The sequence below is a fragment of the Lissotriton vulgaris genome, chromosome 10, assembly GCF_964263255.1.
Source record: "Lissotriton vulgaris chromosome 10, aLisVul1.2, whole genome shotgun sequence".
NCBI classification, from domain to species: Eukaryota; Metazoa; Chordata; class Amphibia; order Caudata; family Salamandridae; genus Lissotriton; species Lissotriton vulgaris.
The window spans coordinates 898,089,422-898,113,152 of NC_141698.1; the positions used below are offsets into that span (position 1 = coordinate 898,089,422).

The window sequence follows — 23,731 nt, forward strand, 5'->3', positions numbered from 1 at the left end:
TATTCATTCCTGGTCAACTGCCCAACTTACCTTGGTGGAGCAACAAGAAAGGTTAGGGTCCTGTCTCTGACTGGCTTGGACCACTTCAATATACCAAACAAGACATATAGCCAATCAGGTTTAACTTATTTCTTATTTGATCACTGAGCGGTCAATATTTTATTTGTATTTTTTTTTTGTCTTCTTGGATTTTTATATTTCTTTTTTGTATGTCATAAAAAGAACAGTTATCAAACAATGAAGAATGCATTCAGACAACAATGTGCGCAATATATACAAGTGTTCAATATGTACATAATCAATACTGAATTTCAAACACACCAAAAATACATTACAACAAATTAATTGAATTGATACAATGCCTAAAAGCAATTTTAGAGATAGGCAACAGTCCTTCAGATTATATAACCGAAGACAGGTGGACAACAAAGTTCATAAATACTGCCTGCCCGTCTTGCTGAGCCAGTGATTAGATATTTTTATGGTTGCACTTCTAGGGACGGAAAGCGTGGTATTATTTATATCCCTAGTTGCACCCTTCTTCTTTATCCCTGGCTCGGGGTCAACGCGTTTCAAACCACAAAGCGATTGGGGGTTCTCCTCGGGACACGGACTGGATAGAGCCGTAGCTGTAAACAATCATAGTGGAGTCTGGTGTAAGTATTGGTAGCAATCACATTATAGTAGACTAAAAGACTCTAAAACCGGTATGTATAAATACCTGGATGTAGCATTCATGGTCAATATGAATGGGGGCAGCAGCCTCACTGAGCACACATTATCTGCAGGGAAACAGGTATATCAATAAGTGATAGCCTGTGACTACAACGAGCCAATGACATCACAAGCGACCAGGGCTGGATGGTCAGCCGTCCTACCTGACTTGATGTAGCAGTCCTAGCGTTTATTTGGAATGGGAGCGGGAACCTCACATGGGACGAAATATCTGCAGAGAAACAGATGCAAATGCGTGTGAATCTGTATCTGCATCTGGCGCTGTACTAGTGGAACAGAACAATACTGATCGGCAAACATCCTACCTGTCCTTCAAGCGGAATGCCGCGAAGAAAGGTGATGTGGACGTTCGGTCCAGCAATTCTTACGGTCTGATTAATTCTGTTGTGGCTATTTGAAAGATGCAAAAGGGAGCATTAGAATTCAGCGTGGTAAAGCACGAACGGGAGCATAATAATTCAGCGCGATGAGGCGCGAACAGGCCATAAGGCTCGCGCACTCTGGGGCGTGTACTTACTCGTTCGACAAGCATTCCTCTCCGCATCCATACCTCCGGCGTCTGGCGTGAGTACGCCGCGAGCCGGTTCTGGTAATTTAAAGATTTAAGGAGGCCATGTTGGCTGGGCGTGGCTAGGCGCTAGGAATGCTGGTATTCTTATTTCAGGATCTCCACTGCCGCCTTTGATTACTGCCAACACCGTCCATCTCAGATCATGAACAGAGTGATTGTATTGTAAGAAATGAGACACTAGTGGTGCTGTCAGGACTTTGTTGTTAATTCGGGAGCGATGTTGTATAATCCTTTGTCGCACCTCCTGTGTTGTCTTCCCAAAGTACACTTTGTCACATGGACATTGGATGGCATATACTGCGTTTTTAGTTTTGCAGTTGGTGTGTTCCACGTGGCGCCAATTCTTATAATCTTCCCTACGGGCAATTCCTGAGGGTAAGACAGAATTGTTCAAGAGTCCAAGACTTTGATGTCCACGGTCAAGCCCTGGTCAAGAAATTACAAGAAAGAGGATACCCTCGCAAACTGGTCAAGCATTCCATGAAAAGGGCCAGATGGACTCCAAGGGAACACCTATTGGAAAAGAGACAAAGATCACCCACACAGCGAATGGTATGCGTGTCCACGTTTGGACCCCACACCCACCCTTTGCAGAAAATCATCCAAAAAACTGGCACCTGGTGGAAGAAATCATGCTCGACGTCGGTTCACCACTCTTCGCCCTCAAGAAGAATCGGAGCATAGGACAGTTGATTACATCTACACGTCCCCAAAAGAAAAAGGAAACCCAGAGCACCATCTTTGGTATGAATCCAGTAAAGGGACATCGCAAGTGTGAACCTGTTCTGTCTGTAATCTCACGATGGAAGGGTCACTGTTTTCCGATGGAACAAAATTCTGGCGCCACGAGGAACACACCAACTGCAAAACTAAAAACGCAGTATATGCCATCCAATGTCCATGTGACAAAGTGTACATTGGGTAGACAACACAGGAGGTGCGACAAAGGATTATACAACATCGCTCCCGAATTAACAACAAAGTCCTGACAGCACCACTAGTGTCTCATTTCTTACAATACAATCACTCTGTTCATGATCTGAGATGGACGGTGTTGGCAGTAATCAAAGGCGGCAGTGGAGATCCTGAAATAAGTCTGTCCCAAAAAGAAGCGTACTTAATATTAAAATTTGACACAACCACATCAGGGCTCAATGAACTGTCTGAAGCAAGCAATATATAATGAAAAAGCTCTCTCCTATACATGTGAGTCTACTTCTTCGGGATTGTCTGTGACCGTTCTTCTGCGCTGGCCGTGCAGTGCAGCCCTCCTCCCAGTGTAAGTTCCTTGTGGACCTTTCACAGTACATGACGCTACACCATCAGCGTTTGTGCCAAAAAACCTCCCGACCTACATGAGCCTACCTAGCACTACGAATACCAGCATTCCTAGCGCCTAGCCACGCCCAGCCAACATGGCCTCCTTAAATCTTTAAATTACCAGAACCGGCTCGTGGCGTACTCACGCCGGAGGTATGGATGCGGAGAGGAATGCTCGTCGAACGAGTAAGTACACGCCCCAGAGTGCGCGACCCTTATGGCCTGTTTGCGCCTCATCCAGCTGAATTATTATGCTCCCGTTCGCGCTTTACCGCGCTGAATTCTAATGCTCCCTTTTGCATCTTTCAAATAGCCACAGCAGAAATAATCAGACCGTAAGAATTGCTGGACCAAACGGCCACATCACCTTTCTTCGCGGCCGCTTGAAGGACAGGTAGGATGTTTGCCGATCAGTATTGTTCTGTTCCACTAGTACAGCGCCAGATGCAGATACAGATTCACACGCATTTGCATCCGTTTCTCTGCAGATGTTTATTCCCATGCGAGGTTCCCGCTCCCATTCCAAATAAACGCTAGGACTGCTACATCAAGTCAGGTAGGACGGCTGACCATCCAGCCCTGGTCACTTGTGATGTCATTGGCTCGTTGTAGTCACAGGCTATCGCTTATTGATATACCCGTTTCCCTGCAGATAATGTGTTCTCAGTGAGGCTGCTGCCCCCATTCATATTGACCATGAATGCTACATCCAGGTATTTATACATACCGGTTTTAGAGTCTTTTAGTCTACTATAATGTGATTGCTACCAATACTTACACCAGACTCCACTATGATTGTTTACAGCTACGGCTCTATCCAGTCCGTGTCCTGAGGAGAACCCCCAATCGCTTTGTGGTTCGAAACGCGTTGACCCCGAGCCAGGGATAAAGAAGAAGGGTGCAACTAGGGATATAAATAATACCACGCTTTCCGTCCTTAGAAGTGCAACCATAAAAATATCTAATGACTGGCTCAGCAAGACGGGCAGGCAGTATTTATGAACTTTGTTGTCCGCCTGTCTTCGGTTATATAATCTGAAGGACTGTTGCCTATCTCTAAAATTGCTTTTAGGCATTGTATCAATTCAATTTATTTGTTGTAATGTATTTTTGGTGTGTTTGAAATTCAGTATTGATTATGTACATATTGAACACTTGTATATATTGCGCACATTGTTGTCTGAATGCATTCTTTATCGTTTGATAACTGTTCTTTTTATGACATACAAAAAAGAAATATAAAAATCCAAGAAGACAAAAAAAAAATACAAATAAAATATTGACCGCTCAGTACTTGCAGGCTGGCTGTGATCAAATAAGAAATAAGTAAAACCTCATTGGCTATATGTTTTGTTTGGCAACTTACCTTGGTGGCAGGTGGTTCTCTGGTTGTGCTTCACATAGTACTCCAGATCTGTTCAACTCAGTCCTCTGCCTTCGCCAAGGCACAGGGACAGTGCAAACACTACGGCAGCCGGAACAATCTGAAGCCATCACGATTGATATCCTGTCTGTTCAGGGTTCTGCCTCTTTTGCGAATAGCTGAGACTCTCAAGCAATCTCAGCCAGTCAACAGAGAAGGGAAGGGCTGTGGAAGATCTTTGACTGTGTATGGATTCAAGCCTGTGCATTCATTTGTAGAATTGAAGGCACTGTTTGTGTTTTTTTAAATGCACACTACAGGCAAAGGAGGGCTGTTGCTAGCTGGCCTCCAATCTTACACTAGAAGAATGTCAGTATCAGATATTGATTAAGGTGGTTGCCTCAGTGCATGCCCTCCACGTGTCTAATGTCTACATGAGAAATGGTTATAAAAAGTTGTACACACACATACTTCCCCATCACCATTGTCCCACACAACCAACGCTCACCACGCCCAGTACCCTCTCGAAATATATCAAGGAGCGCTGGATTGCAACTTGCTTCCATAGGAAGATTGCTCCATGATCAGCACTGCGTCGTGATTGCAACCACATCTTTTATCATATAATGCTTCAGCCACAAACTCAATGCTTATATTTTCGTCTGACTATGCGAGGAAAATCCAGAACCAGTGTAGCCCTGGCTTTGCACCATGGGGCTATGTCGGATGAACACAGAGTCTGTGAATAAATGCCTCAAATTGTAAAAGTGTGCTGCAACTCTAAAGCCCGTCCCCTCCTGTTAGTGCACCCACCTGAATCAGGCTTGGGACATAGCCTGGAGGTTTTGTCTCTAGCTTTGTCTATACTCCACATTTGCAAGGAAATGAGAGGAGAACTCTGCATAAGCCCCTGAACAATGCTATACTCTCTCAAAGGTGTCCTTGCCACCACTTCAACTGGATAATCTGACGCAGTGAATACTCAAACTTGTCACATACCTCTACCCCTTCTACTGACTACAACTACATGCAACATAAAGGTTTTAAACTGTTTGGCTACATGACTTAGTGTTTCAGAATTTCTGTTAATGGATGGGACACAGCCACTTGTTCTGTGTGACAACAATCCAATCACATAATTTTGAAACAGTACATTGTCATTTTACCCAACATAGCTGCCATGAGCAAATTGGAACACACAATCTGTAAAGTCATTTGGCATCCCACTCTATACTGATGTCAGTCCACATGACCTCGCCTCACTGAACGCTGTGCCAGTGGATGGAATTCACATTCTTTTATGGAAGAAGATTCACTCAAACACCAATCCTATGCCCTTAGTGGGGAAAAAACGAACCAGTATTTATTATTATTATTTTTTTGTTGGATTTTATTGGCGTAATATTTTGGTTTACTGTAACTAAGAAAAGCCCCTCTTGGAATCATACCCTAAGACTCGGCCCTCGCACAGATTCGTTCATATCTTTCATACCCATTAAAGGTTTTTCAGACAGGGCCCTGCATGGAGATATTGGACAATGAATTGAAATGAAAACATTGATATACATGCAAGAAATAATTTTCTGCAGAAATCAAATGTTCTAGATCATCTCCGTAGGGGGCAGCAAGGAGCATTTGATACAAAAATGTCGGACTCATGGAACTACATGCTTTGTGAGATGAACCTGGGTTTATTCACTTGGGTGAGTTGTCAGGTAGCTAGAATCAGGGAATGGAATACTCCCTAGCTTGTAAACATGTATCTTTTATAATGAAGCAGCCCTATCCAGAGTTCTTTTGTTATCATATAATATAAAATAATACAAGAGGCCAAATACACGAATGCAGGCAACAAGCAGCTTAGGAACAATTATGAATCTGCATTTTGCAGTTACAACAATAAATTTACAAAAACCTCAGGAGATAAAAATCTGGGTGAGCTCACATCTAAATTTACCAAAACCTCAGGAGATGAACATCTGGGTGAGCTCACATCTAAATTTACAAAAACCTCAGGAGATGCACATCTGGGTGAGCTCACAACCCGTTTTCTGATAGTGAGTGTAGAAGAGCATACTTACTAGACCAGTTTTACCATGCACAGTGGTCGTGCTCATAAAATATACTTCTCACCATAGACCTTTAATGATGGCAGCAATTTTGTTTACGAGATGCGGGCAACATCGGAGTGCTTCTAAAGTGTTGGAACTCGGAAGCAGCTTTTTTGCACATGGGGCGGTAGTGTCTATCTCTTGTCCCTTTTTTGCAGAAGGAACATAAAATATGCAGCGACTTATAAATGTTTGATTAACAAATAGCATTCTTACTGAGGAGCGTAGATCATTAAAATAATGATGTTGATTGTGATGATTTCTCCATTATCTAAAAACCTAATGGCTATAAGGTGGAATAATTCAAGATGATTTATTCTACATTCTCAGGTTAGCCACAAATTTTGATTTAATGAGGTAGATAGACCTGAGTTTTCGTAATAGAAAGTCAAGACTCGAGTTATCGTAATAGAAAGTCAGATCACCTGTAATTAAAAGACAAACTAGGAAACGAGCATAGCAGCACCCTGTACACAATGCATCTTTTCACCGAAAACCTCTTATCTGACTAACAAAATTTGCAAACCAATAGTTGGAAGGTAACAGTCATATGATCATGTGCATACCCTTTTCCAGCATTTATTTGTCAGAATAAGATGTGTACTACCTGCAGCTGATGAGCAGGGATTCCTCATACGATTTACCAAGTGACTCATGATGTGAGGTAGGGAAAGTAGTCCAAAATTACACTTTAGTTGAATTACTCTATTTACATAGTGATGAGGTGTGAAAGTTGTATGCTTCTTTTTTATTTTCTTTCAATATTTTCATTTTAACCTGTGATGCAAGATGAGGTCTTTGACTCTTATGCCATTTGTCTTCTGACTTGTTCCTTCTTTTATCTGGCTTCATAAAGTTTAACCCTCTTTTTTTTGAGGATCTCAGTCAACAGTTCCTGGTGATGATAAAAAAGCCTACATTGGATCCCATGCTGTTGGTCAGTTAACCAATTTCTACTATCACGCTGATGTCAAAGTTAATGGAAAAGAAAATTTAAAATTAGAGGCAGTGCTAAACTTTTTAAAAATTTGAATCATTGTCTCACGCTAAGCCAGATTTTAGACCGAGACATGGGATTGAGACGGTGCCGGTGGCAAAATGGGATGATCTCCTTGGAATGCCCAACCATTGTGGCATTTTAATCTGTCTCTTATCAAATTAGTTTGGTTCATTTTTGCTCATTTAATCCCTATAAACATTTATATGGAATTAAAATTGTGTCTGTGTGCGTATAAAAACCTTTCAATTAAAAAAAGCCCCAGTGTTAAATGTAAATATGCCTTTTAAATTAATCTTGTAGCAATGGCTGGGGTCGCTGGGAGGTTGGGGGGGACGATGGGTAGAGAATAAGCTACGGTCTTTCCCATTTTCCCTGGTGGTATTAAACTTTTACATTTGTACACAATATTTCAGAGGGCTGCTATAGTGCTAGGTTGATTAGTATTGTTGTTATATTCTAGATGATAAATAGCTTTGCCCTGCTCTGTGCTGCCTAGACAGACTTAGCTTTCTTTATATATTCAATAATGAAGTCCAGGTCTTTGGTTATTTATTTATTTTATTTATAGCATTTATACAGCGCTCTGTAACCCTACGGGCATCCTGGCGCTTAGGTACGTAGCTGAAACTTTGTGGGGACAGGAGCATGAACGAGCTGCTGGGCCGGGAAGAGTTATTTATTGCAGAGGGTTTTGGGAGGGTTTTTTGGAAAAAGCCAAGTTTTCACCTTTTTCCGAAAGGTTAGAAGATCATTAGTTATCCTGATGTCAAGAGGGAGGTTATTCCAAAGGTGGGCTGCAGCAATGCTGAAAGCTCGTCCTCCACAGGTGGCTTTCTTGATCCTGGGGATGCTGATGAAATTCATGGATGAGGATCGAAGAGACCGGCGGGGCTCATACCACTTGAATTTGTGCTGGAGTGGTCGGGGGCCTAGCCCGTGAACTGCCCTGAAAACAATACATAGGGATTTGAAGCAAATCCTTTGGTGTATGGGCAGCCAGTGTAGGTCAGCCGAGGCAAGAGTGGTAGAGGATCTACGCTCACGGGAGAGTGCCAGTTTGGCTGCTGCTGCCTGGACACTCTGGAGTCTGGAGATGAGATAGGCCGGGGATTCCAGCAGAAGGGCATTGCAGTAGTCCAGGCGGCTCAGGATAGTGCTCCTGACTATGTTGGCTCTGGTCTGTGGGGGCAGGAGAGGTAGCAGTCTTCGAAGTCCTCTTAGTAGGGCGAAACAGCAGCTAACCTGCTTGTTGACGTTAGTCTCTAGGCTTAGTTTGTTGTTAATAGTGACTCCAAGATTTTTTACAGAGCTCACTGGGGTGGGCGAGTCCCCTAGCGACTGAGGCCAGAAGTCTGTCGGAAGACTTTTGGGGATTTTTCCTACTGTGCAATGTAGTATTTCAGTTTTCTCACTGTTGAATTTTAGTGAGTTCTGACTTAGCCAGAGAGACATGTCCAGCATACAGGTGTGAAAAGTTTCCTTTGAGCTCGCTCTATTTCCGTCCAGCGAGATTATCAGCTGGGTATCGTCTGCATAGTTTGTCACGCTGATGCCATGGCTTTTGATAATCCGCATCAGGGGTTGCATGTAAATATTAAAGAGTATAGGGCTGATGGCAGACCCCTGTGGGACTCCATGCGGGACTTTCGTGAACTCGGATTGGTAGGGAGGGATAGATACTGCCTGCCACCTGTCCGTCAAGTAAGAACGGAACCAGTCGAGCACGACCCCTCTGACTCAGATGTTCCTTAATCTTTCTATCAGGATGCCGTGGTTCACCGTATCGAACGCGGCGGACAGGTCAAGCAGAATCAGCGTTGCTGATTTTCCCCTGTCCGCCCTCATTCGCAGGTTCCATTCACTTGGTTTGGAAGTCGTCTGCCTCACAATTTAGGGGCTCATTACGATGTCAGTCAGAAAGGCTCGGAACAGCATTCAGATTTTCCCAACCACCACAGGGTGCAAGTTTTTCTGCAACTGCCCCTCTTTCAAAGGAAGCCTGAGTTGGTCGGTACACAGTCTCCCATTGAAATCAATGGGAGTCAGACCAAATGGTGTTTGGAAACATAGTAATCAGTAGGTCGGACTCAATGAACCCGAGTCTGTCAGAACCGATTCCGACAAGGAGTCAGTTGGAGTACTTTCCAACTGACATCTTAATGAGGCCCTTAATGTTAAGTCGTTGGGTGTTCTAATAGATTCTTACATTACTTTAGCCCAGAAGTTGACACAGATGTTGAGCCTTGTTATTGGCAGATAACATTTAAAAAAAACAGAATTTCTTTACACATGGAAGAAGTTAGCACTATACAAGGAAGAACATATATTGCATTTCCTTTAGTGGCACATAACCCTCCAGTTGGAATTGTGTTGGTAATTATATCGTCACAAACGTTTTTGTTGGCAAGGTTATCCCTTTATTGGATTCCAGTGAAAGGTGCAATGCAATTCTGGTTTGCTTACTTCCCTGTAAGTTACTTACTCAGTTTACTCTACTTACATTTAGAATACATGGGTGCTCGAGTAAAATTAACGTTTGGAGATTCATTTTGGTTAAAGTACCTTAATTCTGAATTTTCGGCATTGTGAATCCTTTACATTTTTTCCCTAACAGCTGAAAGGTATAGATTCCAAAGTCACTGCTGCCCGAGGTATGACCTATGGATGATCAATTACAAAAGACACTTAGGTCAGTTCAGTGCACAGACCAAGGCGATCACTCTCTCTGCTACTATGATGGAAGACCGTCTCATTGATTAATTCATGGGTTCATTTGATTATCTTGAAATTTTCATTGTACATCAATGTGAAAGTATGTAATGCAGTGAGATGGGAGAATTGGAAATGTTATCAGATGAAATGTGTGGGACTTGGGGAATGCCCCCACCCTCTTCAATATGGATTCCGACCTTGTAGAATGATAAACAGTACCCAGAATAGTCAAGTCGCCTAAGGCCAGATTCAACAGAATCTTGGGCATTCAGCAATGCTACAGTTGTGCTGTGCGGAAATAAATTAAGTATTCTCCCCATATTAGAATTTAAGTCACTACGGTGGGCTGAAGGTGACCAGGTGTATATACGGCTCCAAAAAATCAAGTGAATGATTAATATTTAGAATCTGCATCTTTCCAAACCATGTGAAATATGTTGACATGATTTGTGAACTGATTATTTTGTTGGTACTAGACAAAAAAAATAATTCGAATAAATAAATTAATGAGACCTATGTTTATTTACCAATAGCAACTGGTGGTAATTTTGAACTTGTTTTTTTCAGATGGCAATAACGTGATTGGCACTGAAGAAACGGCTTTTGATCGTAACTATGTAAAAAAGAAATTAGAACATGGACTCACTCGAATTTGGCAGGTATGTGTTAGGTTTTACTTCTTTCCATCAAAAGCTAAAATAACGTGTAAATGAAGATGTGTTCTTATTAATACTAACCACAAGAAATGTGATTTAGACAGGTATATGCTCAGAAGCAACTTTTAGTGCCGTTGTAATGTGTTTGATACGGAAAATAATATTGTACGTCGAACAAAGTGTAGCAGCAGGCAGGGGATTTTCATAAATTGACGGTGGTTTGCCGATTATACATTTTGATTGACTCTAAATAAAGATTTTTTTTCATATAGTAGATTTAATAATAACTGATGTCTTATTTGTTTCTATTTTTGTGCTGCGATTGATTTTTAGTATTAGACCGGTATGTATTTCATAACACCCAAGTGGTAAATGTGGTAGAAAGGCAGAGATTTAGAGGCATAATTTTGAAGTGATGGGTAGTTTAAAAGGGGAATCTAATTACAGGAGAGTAGTATCACCATTTTGTGTCTGGTACATCTTTCTTTTTTTTTATTTCACAAAAATTTTTATTGAGAGAGATGAGTAAGCATTACAGGCGTGAGCAGAAATCATGCATGGTTCCGGTATCAACAAGAGCAAGTATGCAAGTGTAACGGGAACAAAGGAGGGGTAAATTAAATTAACATAAGGAACGAAAAACAATAATCAATTTAAACACAAATAGTAATGTAAAGCACAGGCATTGCATCAGTACATTTACAAAGGTTACAGTCATAGGTGGATCAAGGTAGTCATATAAGTCAATGAGGTTAGTCGCTTGGGCAGGTAGGCAGCCCGAACTATGGGTAGGGTGTATATGTGCATAATCATGGTGGTTTAAATAGGTCGAAGTGAGCGTCCAGCGAGGACCATAGGTTCCTATAGGGGGGGCGCCAAGGTGTAGCTGCCAGCACAATATTGTCGGCTCCTCTGAGGTTCGAGACCCAGTTGAGCCAGTGGGGGAAAGAAGCTTTGCCAGTGTCCTTCCAGTTGTTCAGTATGAGTTTGACCGCTGCTGTCAAAAGTAAGTCAAGTAGGGCTTTATCATTTTCATTGAGGTTAACAGCTTTGGTGAAACCCATGACTAAGGTTGCAAATTCCCTCGGGAGCGAGACATGCAGCACTTTGGTGATAAATTCGAAAATTCTATCCCAGTATTCGGACACACAGGGGCATTTGAATATTAGATGTTCAAGGTCCCCACCCTCTGTCATGCAGTTCCAGCAGGAGTCATCTTCCTTGATGTTGTGCAGGAAGAGTCTCCTAGGAGTCCAAAAAGCTTTGTGGAGAAGCCAGAATTTAGATTGGGATAATGTAGGGCTGATTTTGTGTCGAGAGGCAGATTCCCATATTCTGGCCCACTCTGCTTCCGAGGTTGGTGTGGAAGAGTACGAGTCCCAGAAGGACTGTGTGGATGTTGTCAGCTTTGTGGACTGTGGGCGGATCAGTTTGTATATTCTGGACACCTGGTGACCCAGTCTATTAATCGTGTGTAGGTAGTCAGGGAGGGAGGGGGTGACGTTGGATAAGTCTATTTTGGAGAGGGCCACTTTGATGTGTAAGAAGTAATAGAAGTCTATGTTCTGGAGTTGAAACTTGTTTTGTAGGTCGTTGAAAGTGAGTGGCAACGGACCATCAAACAGCTGATGAGGGAAGTGTATACCCTTCTCTATCCAAGTAGGATTATTCATTGGTTTCCCTTTGTATAACAGTCTGGTGTTGTTCCACAGTGATTCCCATCTTGATTTACAAAATTGGTGCGGTAAAAATTTGCTTAAGTGGAGAAGGGCAGCCTTCGTGTTTCTGAAGATGGTACCTGAGGATACAGTGGGTTGTGGTTTGGTAGTGAGGAGGGTGGAAGGGGGAAGGCCACGCAGAATGGATTTTTCCACCATCAGCCAGACTGGGGTGTAGTCTGGGTGGGGAATGAGCCAAAAAGCCCCTTGTCTAGCTAAGAACGCGGTTTGATAGAGCCTAAAGTCGGCTAGATTGACGCCTCCTAGGGATTTATCCAGCCTTAGTTTTTTTATGCTAATTCTGGCTTTTTTCCCTTGCCAAAGGAAGGAGGAAATTAATTTATCAAGCTTGGAAAGGAAATCCTTTGAGAATGTGAGGGGCAGCATAGTGCTCAGGTAGTTGATTAGCGGTGATATCATCATTTTTATAGCTTCAATCCTTCCCCACCAAGTGATAAATCGAGGGGACCAGCCGTCAAGGATTCTTTTAACTTTTGTCAATGTCAACGTTTCGTTGTGTGTGAAGGTGCTCATTAGTTTGTCGGTAAACTCTATTCCTAGATATTTTATAGCTCCTGTCTGCCAAGCTAGACCTGAGGTACCAAGAACTTCTTTGGTGGTGAAGATGTTTAGTGGTTTAACTTCGGACTTATCTTTGTTTAACTTGTATCCCGACAGGTACGAGTACTTTCTGATTGAGGTCATGAGACACTCGATCGATTTGGCCGGGTTTTCTGTTGCAATTAATATATCATCAGCATACGCTGCCAATTTTATCTGAGTATCTCCAAAGGAGACTCCCTGAATATCTTCATTCTTTTTGATGTCAGTTAGAAGGGGTTCAAGGGCCAAAAGGAAGAGTGCAGGAGAGAGCGGACAGCCCTGTCTGGTACCTTGGTAGAGGCGAAATGGGTCAGAGAGGGTGCCATTAATTGCTATCCGAGCCGAGGGGGAGGCGTACAGGGCCATCACCATTGTGATGAACGATTGTCCGAGATTGAATGAGCGCATACAGTATTGAAGAAAAGACCACGAAACCTTATCGAAGGCCTTTTCAGCGTCCAGGGTGATCGCAACCATCGGGGATTGGGAGTTGTTAGCTTTCTCTAAAATGTGGCACAGAAGTCTGGTGTTGTCATTTGACATCCTATGTTTCAGAAAGCCAACTTGCGACGGGCTTATTAATTTGGGAAGAACAGCGTTTAATCGGTTCGCTAGGATTTTGGCATATATCTTGCAATCAAGATTTATCAAAGAGATGGGGGCGGTAGTTTTTGGTGTGGAGCGGGTCTTTTCCCTCTTTAGGGATCACGACTATGTTGGCTTCGCTCATAGAGGGTGAGATACATCCACTGGACGCCGTAGAGTTGAGAACAGTGTGGAGCGTGGGGGTAAGTTGGTTTTCAAAGGCTTTATAAAAAGAAGCAGTGAAGCCATCTGGGCCGGGGGCTTTGTTATTTTTTAGAGATTTGATGGCCTCTGCGATCTCTGTTTTACTGATGGTGGAACCTAATCGTGTTTTGTCAGATTCTGAGAGTTTAGGAAGGTCTAGAGATTCAAGGTATTCGGTGCAAGCTGCTATGTCCAGTGATTTGTCATTCTTGTAGAGCTCTTCGTAGAAGGATTTGAATGTATCAAGGATTTTAGTTTGATTTGTGTGGGTAGTGTTTGTGGCGTCTTTTATTGATGAAATGGTAGACAGTTTTTGCTTATGTTTGAGATACGAAGCCAGCAGTTTACCTGCTTTATTTCCTTCGCAAAGCTTTAGGGCTTTGAAGCGGTTAATCCAAACGCCCGCTCTTTTACTAGTTATGGCATTGTACTCATACTTCTTTTTAGTGAGAAGGTCGAGGGGATTGAGGTCTTGAGGGTTGGCCTTGTGCCGGTCTTCTAGGATTGTGATATCTCGTTCCAATTGTTCTAGGTCTTTGTTTAATTTTTTGTTGGTTTTAGCTCTAATATTTATGATGACCCCACGGATTGTGGCCTTAAGGGCGTCCCATAGAGTGTTAGGATTTGTATCAGCGGTATCGTTTAGGAGTAAGTATTCCTCGATGGCATCCGCTATCTTGAGTTTGTCCTCTATGTTGGTAAGGATTTCGTCGTTAAAACGCCACCTTCTAGGCGGGCGAATCGAGCGGGAGCCTGCAAGTTTGGTGTGAATACATGCATGATCAGATACCAGTTTGGGGGCAATACCAGTTTCTTCAATCAGGTGTGCGAATGAGGTGGATAATAGGATGAAGTCAATACGTGAATAGGAGTTATGTGGGGCAGAGTAGAAGGTGTAGTCTCTCCCATCGGGGTTCTGTAGTCGCCAAGAATCTTTGAGACAGTAGCGCTCACAGAGACGGAGAAGGGCCCCATGTGACCGTGAGGGGTGGAATGCGCACTTGGATTGTCGGTCTAGTAAGGGGTCTAGGGGAAGGTTAAAGTCGCCCCCCACTATTAGTAGTTCATCTTGGGAGATATGTTCAATGGACCGAGAGACTGAATCCCAGAATGTGGGATCGTCGGAATTAGGGCCATATATATTCACTACATGTATGGGATCGTCTTCTCTGCGTAGATGAGTCACTAGTAACCTACCATCTGTATCGTGAGTGTGTGATAGCAGTGTCAGGTTGGCATTCTTAGACAACAGTGTGATTACACCACCTTTCTTTTTTAGCGCAGGAGAGGACAGGACGTGGGATGACCAGTGTATGTTAAGGAATCGCAAGTCCTCCTCAGAAAGTTTTGTTTCCTGTAGAAGAACGATATCTCCTTTAGTTTTTGCTAGATAGTCGAACACTTTCCGCCTTTTCACCGGGTGGTTAAGTCCTTTGACATTTAGTGAAATCACTTTAAGATCGTCTTTAATTGAGTTGGAGTTAGCCATCGGTGAAATGTTTCATCGCTCGTTGGGAAGCTGGCGGGGTGTTGTGACGAGTTCGGGTGCCGTAATCTGACAAAATCGGATAAATTTCAGTACAACCTTTTTTGACAATATGCATAAATACAAGTGTTGTGATGCGTACCTGCAGCCTGTGTTGTGGAAACAATAAGGGATAAAGTGGATTTGGTGTGGCGAGTTGTGTGTGGCAACTCTGTGAAACATAAGCATTAGCATAAAAAAACAGGATGTGATACAAAATGAGAGGGAACCTACTGAGACTCTGCCAAGTGATTGCTCCTACATCCTCTCTCTTTTCCCCTCTCTCTAAATGATCCCTCCCTCTCCCCCCTCCCTCCCTCCCCCCCAAATACGTACGTAGGGAGTACGACGACAGTACCATGCTACGCAAAAACAGGAGTAACAATAACAATAATGAGTGCATATTATCAATCCCAGATGAATGTAGACGGTTAGTATAACCAACAGTATAAACAACAGGAAAGTGGCCTAGTGGAGATTGTTAGCAAAATACGAATACGAGTAACAGGCCATAAACAGTTTGACCTAATATGGACTAAATAGGTAAAGGGCAGTTTAGAGATTATGAGAGTATCTAATAGATGCGACCATGGTATACTCGTTGGGCTGCGCCACTCCCATCACGTGTTGAGTATGTGGAATGTCAAGATCCAGAGTGGAGGCGCTACTTGAGATGAGCAAAATGTACAAGAGTACCCATTGGTCTAAATGCAATAACTTGCGTGAGTCATAAGCATTCACAAATCGTAACTAGTCACATGCTATATGAAGCCATTATGCTGGCCATAGGTTGCCACGCTTACAAACTCACGGTACTGTAGCTTCGATGAGCCTGGCATGCAGATTTTAGGAGTCCGTGTCACGAGTTGAGTAAAGTTCTACGGAGGAGGATTCCGTCGAGGCAACCGATGCCGGTCCACTGGATGAAAGAAGAGTGACATGGAACTAACTGGCTCCATCTTGTTGAGTCGAGCACGTGGTCTTCCTTTTGTTGGAGAATCCGGTCGATTGATCCATTTCTTGCGTTGGACATTCTTCGAGAAGATGCGCCAGGACTTTCGGGTCGGTGAAGAATCTCGGGTGGCCATTTATCATAATTCTGAACTTGGTTGGTCCTGCGAAAGAGAAGGGGATGTTCTTGGATCTAAGTTTAGGGCGGAGGTCCAGGAAGCCCTTACGTACATCCACTGTGTCTTTGGAGAAGTCCTGCGTGAAGATGATCCTGTGTCCTTCCCATGTAATGGAGTGATTTTTCCTCGCATATTGGAGAATCAGATCAGCGTGCTGATATCTGAGCGGCTTGCATATCATTGGCCTGGGGCCTTTAGCATTCCTGCTCGTGAAGGTAGGGATCCTATGCGCCCTGTCGAGTTCGAGGCCATGTGGGAACTCAGTCTTGGTAATCATGGGGATCCATGATTCTAGGAAGGCCACGCAAGAATCAGCATCATTTTCCGCGTTTTCTGGTATGCCGAAAATTCTAACGTTCCCCCGTCTGTTGCGGTCCTCTAACTCCGCATTATGGCGTCTGAGGGCGTCGGTGGTGTCTTCCAGGCGTTGGATCCTGGATGTTGATTGTCGCGATAGATCCTCAACATCGCTAATCCGTTGTTCTGCGGCTCCCAGGCCCGAGGTTAGAGCGCTCATGTTGGCCCTAATTGCGGTCATTTCAAGTTGCATTGAGTCCGTATTGGCTTTGGTTGATTTGGAGATATCCGTAAGGTCTGACAGTTTCTTCAAGATCATCTCCATTGTGGCCGCCATGTCTGCTCTGTTTTTGATGGGTGAGTCGGAAATTAGAGGTTCTGGTTTTACCTTTTTTGGGTTGTTCCTGTCTTCTCGGTTTGCCATTGTTCTAGGGACGTATGGCACTATTAATCTTGCTGATCTTGTGTAGGAGGAGCTTGGTTCACGAGGGTCACAAGGGTCAAGATGGCGGTGTGATAAGGTAGTGGTCAGTGTCCAGAGCGTGGGCAAGAGTTGGTGGGCAGGAGCCTGAGGCCACACGGCTCCAAGGGTGGTATGTGGTAGACACCAGAAGCACAGGAAACGTGGGCACATTATCGTCTTTGCAAGCGCCGGGTTGAGATGGTTCGAGATCTCATGAGGAAGAGCTAGTGGGGCTCACTTACAGAGGGCTGCCTCCACGTGGTAGCAATGGTATTAGCAACTCCCCAGCATTCATTTCATGTTCTTAGTGGTAAGAGAAACTTGTTGGTCTGAGGGCTAATGTTGGGTAGGGAAAACAGGGTCATTGAGGTGCTCTTCCTGTTCTTTCTGTATTTAGCTGTGTGTGATTCCTCTGATGTTTGGAAAAACAGTGTGGCAGTGTGCTAGCCGAAATTTGGCTATGCGCTGGATATTCACCTCATGTGGAAACATAGAGTGCTCATATATTGTCAGGGAGGCTGAGCACTTCTCCTTCGTTTTCTTCGGTTGTTTGCCCCCTAGACGCTCGTTTAAGGCGCTCGCGTTACTGAAGAGCCGCCATCTTAAGGTCAGGCAGGACGCGCTGATCAGCTAAGAGATGCGGGCGGATAGGTGACAGTTCTCACCTTACAAGAGGAGATCTGCGGGGCTTTGGAGCGGCTCATGTCCCCTCGGGTGCTGGTGTCTTGGTGTGAGATGGTAGGGCGCGAAGACACTACCTTCCGTCAGGCAACGCCGCCTTGACATCGCGGCGCCATTTTAGTCCGCAGTCCGCTGTCGGCGCGTGGCGGGATGAAGAAATCCCTTTTCGTCCGCCAGTAAGGGTCTGCCACTCCCGTTCAAGGCTCCGGTGGGTGTCCCATGGTTTGAGACATTATTGTCTGTGACATCCGTTGCAGTGCGACGCGGTGTCGGTGATAGAGGGATTGAAGTCGCTCTCCTGAAGTGCGGAGCTCCGGTTTAGGCGGCCATTCCCACTGCCGTCCAAGCCACGCCCCCCGTGTCTGGTACATCTTTCAACTGATTGCTTTCCGTGTGAATAATTCATCCAGATTGGTTTGGAAACCATTTCCCCTGCGATGACTCTCCAGCACCACCAGGTGGTGCCACACATCCCTGGCAGTTCCTTTTCATGGACTTGCCACCAGAATCTTTTATTTATTTGTTGGTTTATAAAGCGCCTGAATCAGCCCCCCAAGGGGTATCTCCGCACTAATGAACTGCTTTCGTTGGCCAGAGAAGAGGAACAGATCAGAACAATGCAGTCTTAAGGGACCTACGAAACTGGCGGTGATCAGAGCACTGCCGTAGTTGGATTTGGTAATTGGTTCCAATAGATAGGGGATAGGTGGACTAAGTCTTTACCACCCAGCCGAGAATTTTTACAGCGTGGAACTAAGAGTAGAGATTTGGTTCCTGAGCGAAGCGCCCTGAGTGGTAGATATTTAGTGAATTTTTCTGCCAGATAACTGGGCACCTATATGTGCACTGGCATCAGTTTCTGCTTTTCTGCCCATCATTGATTTATTTTATTTATAAAGTTTTACATAGCGCGAACGTAACCCACGAGGGTATCAGAGTGCTTTACAGTATACTGTACAAGAACATAGATGTATGAGAAGGTATACACGCATTTAAATGTGTCAGTTCGTACAACCGAGATATTAACTAAATGGATGACAACCATAGAGGACCGGGAATCTGCAGGACGGTGTGCAATATACCATTATTGAACATTAGGTGATTGTGCTAGCAAACAGAGATGAAAGCCAACTAAGCTTTACACTACATACTGTTTTTGAGCATTAAGGGCTGTGGTATTAATCTTACATAAAATAGTCTCATTCATTCCACCGGAGGTAGGCAATGATAAGCGAGTCTTATAGACGATACAGTGGCAGCATAATATTAAGATTTAGGACATGAATTTGTTAATTAGTAGTATTTGTACTTCTTTTTTGAATGCGGTAATGGAAGAGATTCCACGCACTACTGGAGGTAAGGGGTTCCAAATCTTTGGAGCAATCCCTGAGAAAGCTCTGCAGCCAGTTCTCTTCTTATGGAAGGATTGAGGTTTCAGAAGGAAAGTACTGACACTTCGTAGTTGTCTGCAATCTCCAGACCTTTCCAGCTTTAGAGCCAAGTAACTGGGTGTATTTTTATGAATTGCTTTGTGTGTCGTTGAATTCTTGCCTTGTAAGGCAACTAGTTCAGGGCTTTCAAGGTCGGGGAGATGTGACTGTTTCTTTTGGTTCCTGATACCAGTCTAGCCACAGCATTCAGTGATGCCCTCAACGGAGCCAGCTTGTACTTGGGGAGACCACATAGAGTGGTGCTTCCATTGTCTAATCTTGGCAGCACAAGGGCTTGTACTGCCATTTTTAGATCAGCCTGAGGGAGGAAGGGTTTGAGTTTCCTTGGTATAGTCAACGTGTGATTAGCTCCCTTGGTGGCATTAGAGATGTGCGAATGCATATGCAGATGTTTGTCTATGTTGATTCCTAGGGATTTTGCTGAGTCAATGATGCGGGGAACACATTCAAAGGAGGTTAGGTGTTTTAACCATATGTCTAACTTCGGTGTGTGGCTCGGTGGCAAGATGAGGATGAATTCCGTTTTTTTGCTATTCAGCATGAGGTGGTTGTTAGTGAGCCAGCTTTGAGTGTTCAGTAGAATCGAGTTGAGGGTAATGAAGTCTTCTGGGATGGAGGTTTTCAGATACAGCTGGGTGTCATCCGCGTAGAATGTTCACTGATTTCAGTGCACTCGCCAATGGCTCCATTAGGAGGTTGAAAAGATTGGGTGATAGGGCTGATCCCTGAGGGACACCCAGGGTGACCACAGAGGGTTGCGAGAGTGAATTCTTCATCTTGATTCTTTGAGCTCTGTTATTCAAGAAGGAGGAGAACCATTTCAACACTGTGGCCGAGAGTTCCATCCTTCGTTCCAATAGGGACAGGAGGTTGTCATGCTTGACCGTATCGAAGGCAGAGGACAGGTGTCAAGAAGTATCAATAGGCATGACTCATTACTGGCAAGCATTTTTAGTATGTCATCCATAATGTGTTTGAGTGCAGATTCTGTTCTGTGACCTTGGCGGAAGCCGGATTGGTGACTGTCTAAGAGGTTGTAATTCTTAATATGGTTGCATAATTGAATTTGTACACATTTCTCCAATAGCTTCGGCATAGTGGGGATGTTGGATATAGGACGGTAGTTGTTGAGATCAGTTGGAGTGGCATCAGCTTTCTTTAGTATTGGTGTGACCTGCCCTATTTTAAGGCAGTCCGGAATGTCACCTTGACTCAGGGAGGCGTTTACAATTTTTGCCGATAGCGGTAGGATAGATGTTTTTTAGTTTTAAACAGGGCAAGAGGCACGGAGACAGAGAAATTATTGGAGGGGTTGATTGCTTGAAGAGTGTTGTTGATTATTTGTTGAGAAATTAGCAAGAAAGTGTGCCAAGAAGCATTGTTTTTTGTGACTTCCCTTGGATTATTTAAGTTTACTTTGAGTAGAGCGCCACATTTAGAATCTTGGACCATAGATTGTGGGAGTGCCATCTTGGATTGGATGTCTAGTTCAGTGGTCTTAGTCTTTTTGTGGAAGAAATTGGCCAGCACATCACAGGTAGGTGTGGCAAGGTCATTTAGTTCCCTAGACGTAGTCGTATTGCATGATTGTTGCTTGACGATTTCAAAGACATTCTTTGGCCGGTTGATAGCTTGGTCCAGCTGGGTTCTGAAAAAGTCTGCCTTTAATTGATGCAGTCAGGAACACTTACTGACAAATTCATCATCTTTCAATAGCAACTCTTCCTCAGTGCCTGGTGACCGCCTCCAAACTCCCTTTCCCGAGCAGCTGAGAAGCCGAGGCTGGAGTTTCTTGTTCCGTTGGCTGACCCTGTGCATGTCGATTCCAGGCTTCTGGCGATGCTGGCTCTGAGAATGGTTTTGCAACCCACTGGGCTACTAAGCAGGAAGTGTTCTGTTCGGCATTTTTGGAGACGCTGCTGGTTTCAACCCAGTGCCTCCCAACACAACACCTTAACAGGCTCCATGCTTAGAGCCTATGGTGAAGTCCAAAATGGCTAGAGCCTCATCCCCATCACGCCGCCCTTTCTTCTGTGCTGATCATCGACAAAGACAAACAAGGAAGAAGACTACAGGGATGGCCAAGAAGTTGATAGAGGAAAGTAGCATCCATGTTGCAAAGAAGAAGGTCATAGCTAATTTCCATCATGAAACCCTATAGTGAACACCAGCTCAGATCCCTACGGTTTGTCAGATTAGAAGATATGTTCTGATACCTTTGTTGTGGAGAATGAGGAATATAGATGGACATTAAATTATGATATAAAGGTTGATTACCTCCTGCCACCTTACAATACTGATCAAAGCCTCTATTTAAAGTAAATAATGCCAGTTTCCTAGATACTGCATCAAAAGGAGAAATGTCAATCAATCAATCAAGAGTATTTGTAAAGCGCGCTACTCACCCGCTAGGGTCTCAAGGCGCCAGGGGGGGGGTGCTACTGCTCGAAAAGCCAGGTCTTGAGTTGCTTCCTGAAGGAGAGATGGTCCTGGGTGAAACGTAGCTGGGTGGGGAGGGTGTTCCAGGTCTTGGCTGCCAGGTAGGTGAAGGATCTTCCTCCGGTGGTGGTTCTGCGGATCCATGGGACGGTGGCGAGGGAGAGGCTGGCAGAGCGGAGCTGGCGGGTTGGCGTGTAGAACGTGAGGCGGTTGTTGAGGTATTCGGGGCCCAAGTCGTGGAGAGCCTTGTGTGCGTGGGTGAGGAGTCTGAATGTGATCCTTTTGCTGACGGGGAGCCAGTGCAGGTCCCTCAGGTGGGAGGAGATGTGGCTGTGTCGGGGGATGTCCAAGACGAGTCGTGCTGAGGTGTTCTGGATGCGCTGGAGTCTTTTCTGTAGTTAGGCAGTGGTCCCAGCGTAGAGGGTGTTCCCGTAGTCCAGACGGCTGGTGACGAGGGCCTGGGTGACCGTTTTCCTGGTCCAGTGGGGATCCAACGGAAGATCTTACGGAGCATGCGGAGAGTGTTGAAGCAGGAGGAGGTAACGGCGTTAACTTGCTTGGCCATCGTGAGGGAGGAGTCAAGGATGAAGCCCAGGTTGCGTGCGTGGTCCATGGGCTTGGGTGGGGGGCCCAGAGCAGGGGGCCACCAGGAGTCGTTCCAGGCGGAGATGGATGGGCCGAGGATGAGGACTTCCGTCTTGTCTGAGTTCAGTTTCAGGCGGCTGAGCTTCATCCAGTCTGCGATGTCTTTCATTCCTTCCTGGAAGCTGGCTCTGGTGGAGGTGGGGTCGTTGGTGAGGGAGAGGATCAGTTGGGTATCGTCGGCGTAGGAGATGATGTTGAGTTGTGCTTGCGTGCAATGGCTGCGAGGGGGCTCATGTAGACGTTGAAGAGGGTGGGGACGAGCGAGGAGCCTTGAGGTACGCCGCAGATGATCTTGGTGGCTTCTGCGAGGAAGGGCGGGAGACGGACTCTTTGGGTTCTGTCGGAGAGGAAGGACGTGATCCAGGGCCTTTCCTTGGATCCCGGCGTGGCGGAGGCGGGTTGTCAGGGTGCGGTGGCAGACCGTGTCGAACGCAGCCGGAAGATCAAGCAGGATGAGGGCGGCGGTTTCTTCGTTGTCCAGCAGAGTCCGGATGTCGTCGGTGGCCACGATGAGGGCGGTCTCGGTGCTGTGGTTCACTCAGAATCCGGACTGTGATGGGTCGAGGGAGCCGTTCGTCTCCAGGAAGGCTGTCGGCGGTTTGTGGACGGTTTTCTCGATGACTTTTGCAGGGAAGGGGAGGAGCGAGATCGGGCAGAAGTTCTTGAGGTCTGAGGGGTCTGCGGTGGGTTTCTTCAGTAGGGCGCTGATCTCTGCGTGCTCCCAGCTCTCCGGGAAGGTGACGGATATGAAGGAGTCATTGATGATGTCCCGAAGTTTGGGTAAGATGATGGAGTCGGCTTTGTTGAAGATGTGGTGTGGGCAGGGATCGGCTGGGGAGCCCGAGTGGATGGTGTTTATCGTGTGGGTGGTAACTTCTGTGCTGACCTGAGTCCAGGTGCACGTGGTGCTGGTGGGGGGTGTATGTACGGTGGTGGGGTACGTATTCTGAGCACCGAAGCTGTCGTGTATGTCGACGATCTTACTGTGAAAAAAGGTGGCCAGAGAGTTGCAGAGGTCTTGAGAAGGCGTGATGTCGTTGTTGCTGGCGTTGGGGTTGGTGAGCTCTTTCACGACGTTGAAGAGTTCCTTGCTGTTGTGGGTGTTGTTGCCCAGTCGTTCTCTGAAGGATGACCTTTTGGTGGTGCGGATCAGCTGGTGGTGTTTGCGGGTGGTGTTCTTGAGGGCTGTCATGTTGTCCGTTGACTGGTTGTGGCGCCAGGCTTTCTTGAGGTCACGGCAGGATTTCTTGGAGTCTTTGAGATCGTTGGTGAACCACGCAGCTTTCTTGCTGTTGAGGTTGCTGGGAGGGTTTTTCAGTGGAGCAAGGGTGTCGGCGCAGTCGGTTATCCACTGTGTGAGGTTGCGGGCTCCTTCGTTGGGGTCCGTGGTGTTGGTGGGAGGGTTAAGGCGCAAGGAGTTGGTGTGTTGGTCGATGGTGATCTTGCTCCAGCATCTTCGGGGGGTTTGTTGAGGGCGGTGGTGGGTCGTTGTTTTCCTGAAGTTGAAGTGTACGCAGCTGTG

The 23,731-nt window shown here is 45.3% G+C and overlaps 1 protein-coding gene across 1 annotated transcript in view; it reads left to right on the plus strand.

Annotated features, from left to right (window-relative positions):
• Positions 1-23,731, plus strand: part of VPS50 (VPS50 subunit of EARP/GARPII complex) — a 791,964-nt gene that overhangs the window by 299,944 nt on the left and 468,289 nt on the right. Inside the window, exon 14 of the mRNA XM_086941875.1 lies at positions 10,380-10,471. Within this exon, the coding sequence (XP_086798001.1) occupies positions 10,380-10,471 (92 nt within the window). The remainder of the gene's footprint in view (positions 1-10,379; positions 10,472-23,731) is intronic.